Source organism: Phaseolus vulgaris, chromosome 1, assembly GCF_051622355.1.
Source record: "Phaseolus vulgaris cultivar YP4 chromosome 1, ASM5162235v1, whole genome shotgun sequence".
NCBI classification, from domain to species: domain Eukaryota; kingdom Viridiplantae; phylum Streptophyta; class Magnoliopsida; order Fabales; family Fabaceae; genus Phaseolus; species Phaseolus vulgaris.
The window spans coordinates 40128994-40131100 of record NC_143498.1 but is presented as its reverse complement, the minus strand read 5'-3'; the positions used below and the strand labels follow the sequence as shown (position 1 = coordinate 40131100).

Here is a 2107-nt window from a genome sequence, read left to right as displayed (position 1 = left end):
CTTATTTTGTGGTTATTTGAGGCTTGGAAATTGGACACAATTGCACATGCCAGAACGTGTTCTGCGTTAGTATGGCTATACACAGATCATCCCTCGCAACCCATCTGTACTTGGACATGGTCATCCGGATACGAATGAAATGGACCGTCGATGGTTACATTTCAATGATTATGTCATACATGACTGTGCCACAACACCTCATCCTAGCGCTTGCGTTGAAGAGTACATGGCTTGGTTTATATATGTATCACATCCATATGAGATTAATACGGATGAGGATAAGCGTTCTGTACTGGTACCCTCAAATGCACGTGATCACGAAGCAGTGCCAAGTCATCCTGGGGAGTCACATCCTGCTTTGGTATGCTTCTAACTTTGTTAACGTATTAATTTGTATTATCTTTTTCTAATAGTATGTCATTCATGCTTGTAGGGTATTTGTCGTAGAATTACAGAGACATTGCAACCATTACTTAATCATGACAATGTCGTGGAGGGCAGCCCTGTTTGGGAAGGCATACAAGCAGCCATTATGTTAGCACGGGGAGCGACTGATGATAGAGTTGTATATGTCAGGAGACATGCACGTAGGAATGATTGACAATGTATTAGGATTTCTTTTTATGTAATATTTTTATCCATGACAATGTATTTGAACCTTATCTATATGTTTCAATATGGATTTTAATATTGTTATTAAGAATGTTTTCGGTTTCTGCTTCATGCTACTTACAATGTTTTAGTAGACACCTCACTCATTTCCGGACATTGACATCCATAGACACCTAACTAGCTTCCGGATTTTTATCCGTAGACAAAATTTTGACTTCCGGATATGGCCATCCGCAGGCACTTCACTGACTTCCGAATATGGTCATCCATATGCTCCTCATAATTGTGTAGGACAGTTCCAAAAGCTATTCAACATTGCAAATGTACTGAATACATAACCATTGCAAATGTACTAAATACATAACCATTGCAAATGTATATTCAAATACGCTAAACATCCATAAACCTAAACATTAAGTATCTATTACAAATGTTATGATTACAAATATCGTCTAATGGATATTAGTTGTGTATAAACTTGTATCCGACTAGTATAGTTTGGGTCGTAGGATAACGATGTGATGCCCACAATATATCCGTAGGTGGAATTGGACAATCATCTTTGAGTTTGACCTATAAAGGTAATAAATATAAGGTACATAAATCCTAATTTAGTAGTACGAGAAAGTTTTTGATTGGTTTAGTTTATACCTGCACAAAATGATTTTCGTGGACATGCCCAATTGCAATGATTCGGTGATGACGGGAGTTACTAGGTGCTTGGGTTCTTAAAGGAAAAATACTCAATGATTGTAACATGGACAAAGAAACAAGAATGACATTATACCGATTTGCAATAACATATCCCATGTCTGGAATTGCCATCCACTTATTTGTTTCTGCCTACAAGTACAATTGAGAAACAAAGTTAAATGAAGAAATGCAATGTAAAAATGAAATGGTGTTAGTGGTTGGTACCATAGACATGTGTTCCACTAGAAGTGACTTCTTCAAGTATTCATATCTATCATCACCACCAAAGAGTTGAACATATTCTTGTCTCCATTCACTTAATTCTTTTAACAAATTCATTCGAACAACAGCCCATGACTCCTCTCCCATTTCCAATTGGGCAACAACAGCACAGTAGCCACAATAGCCATCAGCCTTAACGTCGACAACATCAACAATGTATGGATGATACCCTACAGGGAACTGATCAAGGAAAGGAATACATTTTGCTGGTACAATTTCTGGTAAGCTTTCTTCATTAGATTTTTTTGCTTGCACAACTATCATGTTGTGAGTGTAAGAAATCCACATGTTCAAAATAAGAAGGGATTCGCTTAGTTGATCTCATTAATTTGGTAGGACGAGACATCTTTGCAGAACCTTTTGTTTTCACCTTATGATCTGGTGCGTAAATAGATGTCTTCTCTAGAAAGGGAATCTCCTGCAATTTACTTTTGATGTTAACCTTACCTGCAACATCCAACTTTTTGAACCGCTTCGTGATGACCTCAAACTCTATCAATTGACAACTCAGATGAAGATT

At 37.3% G+C, this 2107-nt stretch overlaps 1 protein-coding gene across 1 annotated transcript; it reads right to left on the bottom strand.

Annotated features, from left to right (window-relative positions):
- Nucleotides 1–804: 804 nt before the first annotated feature.
- On the bottom strand, nt 805–1875 carry LOC137815968 (uncharacterized). Its single transcript, XM_068619073.1, has 4 exons — nt 1531–1875; nt 1264–1455; nt 1128–1185; nt 805–917 (listed from the first exon to the last, which is right to left on the bottom strand). Exons 1-4 carry the CDS (start codon nt 1873–1875, stop codon nt 805–807), a joined length of 708 nt encoding a protein of 235 aa, XP_068475174.1.
- Nucleotides 1876–2107: the final 232 nt, after the last annotated feature.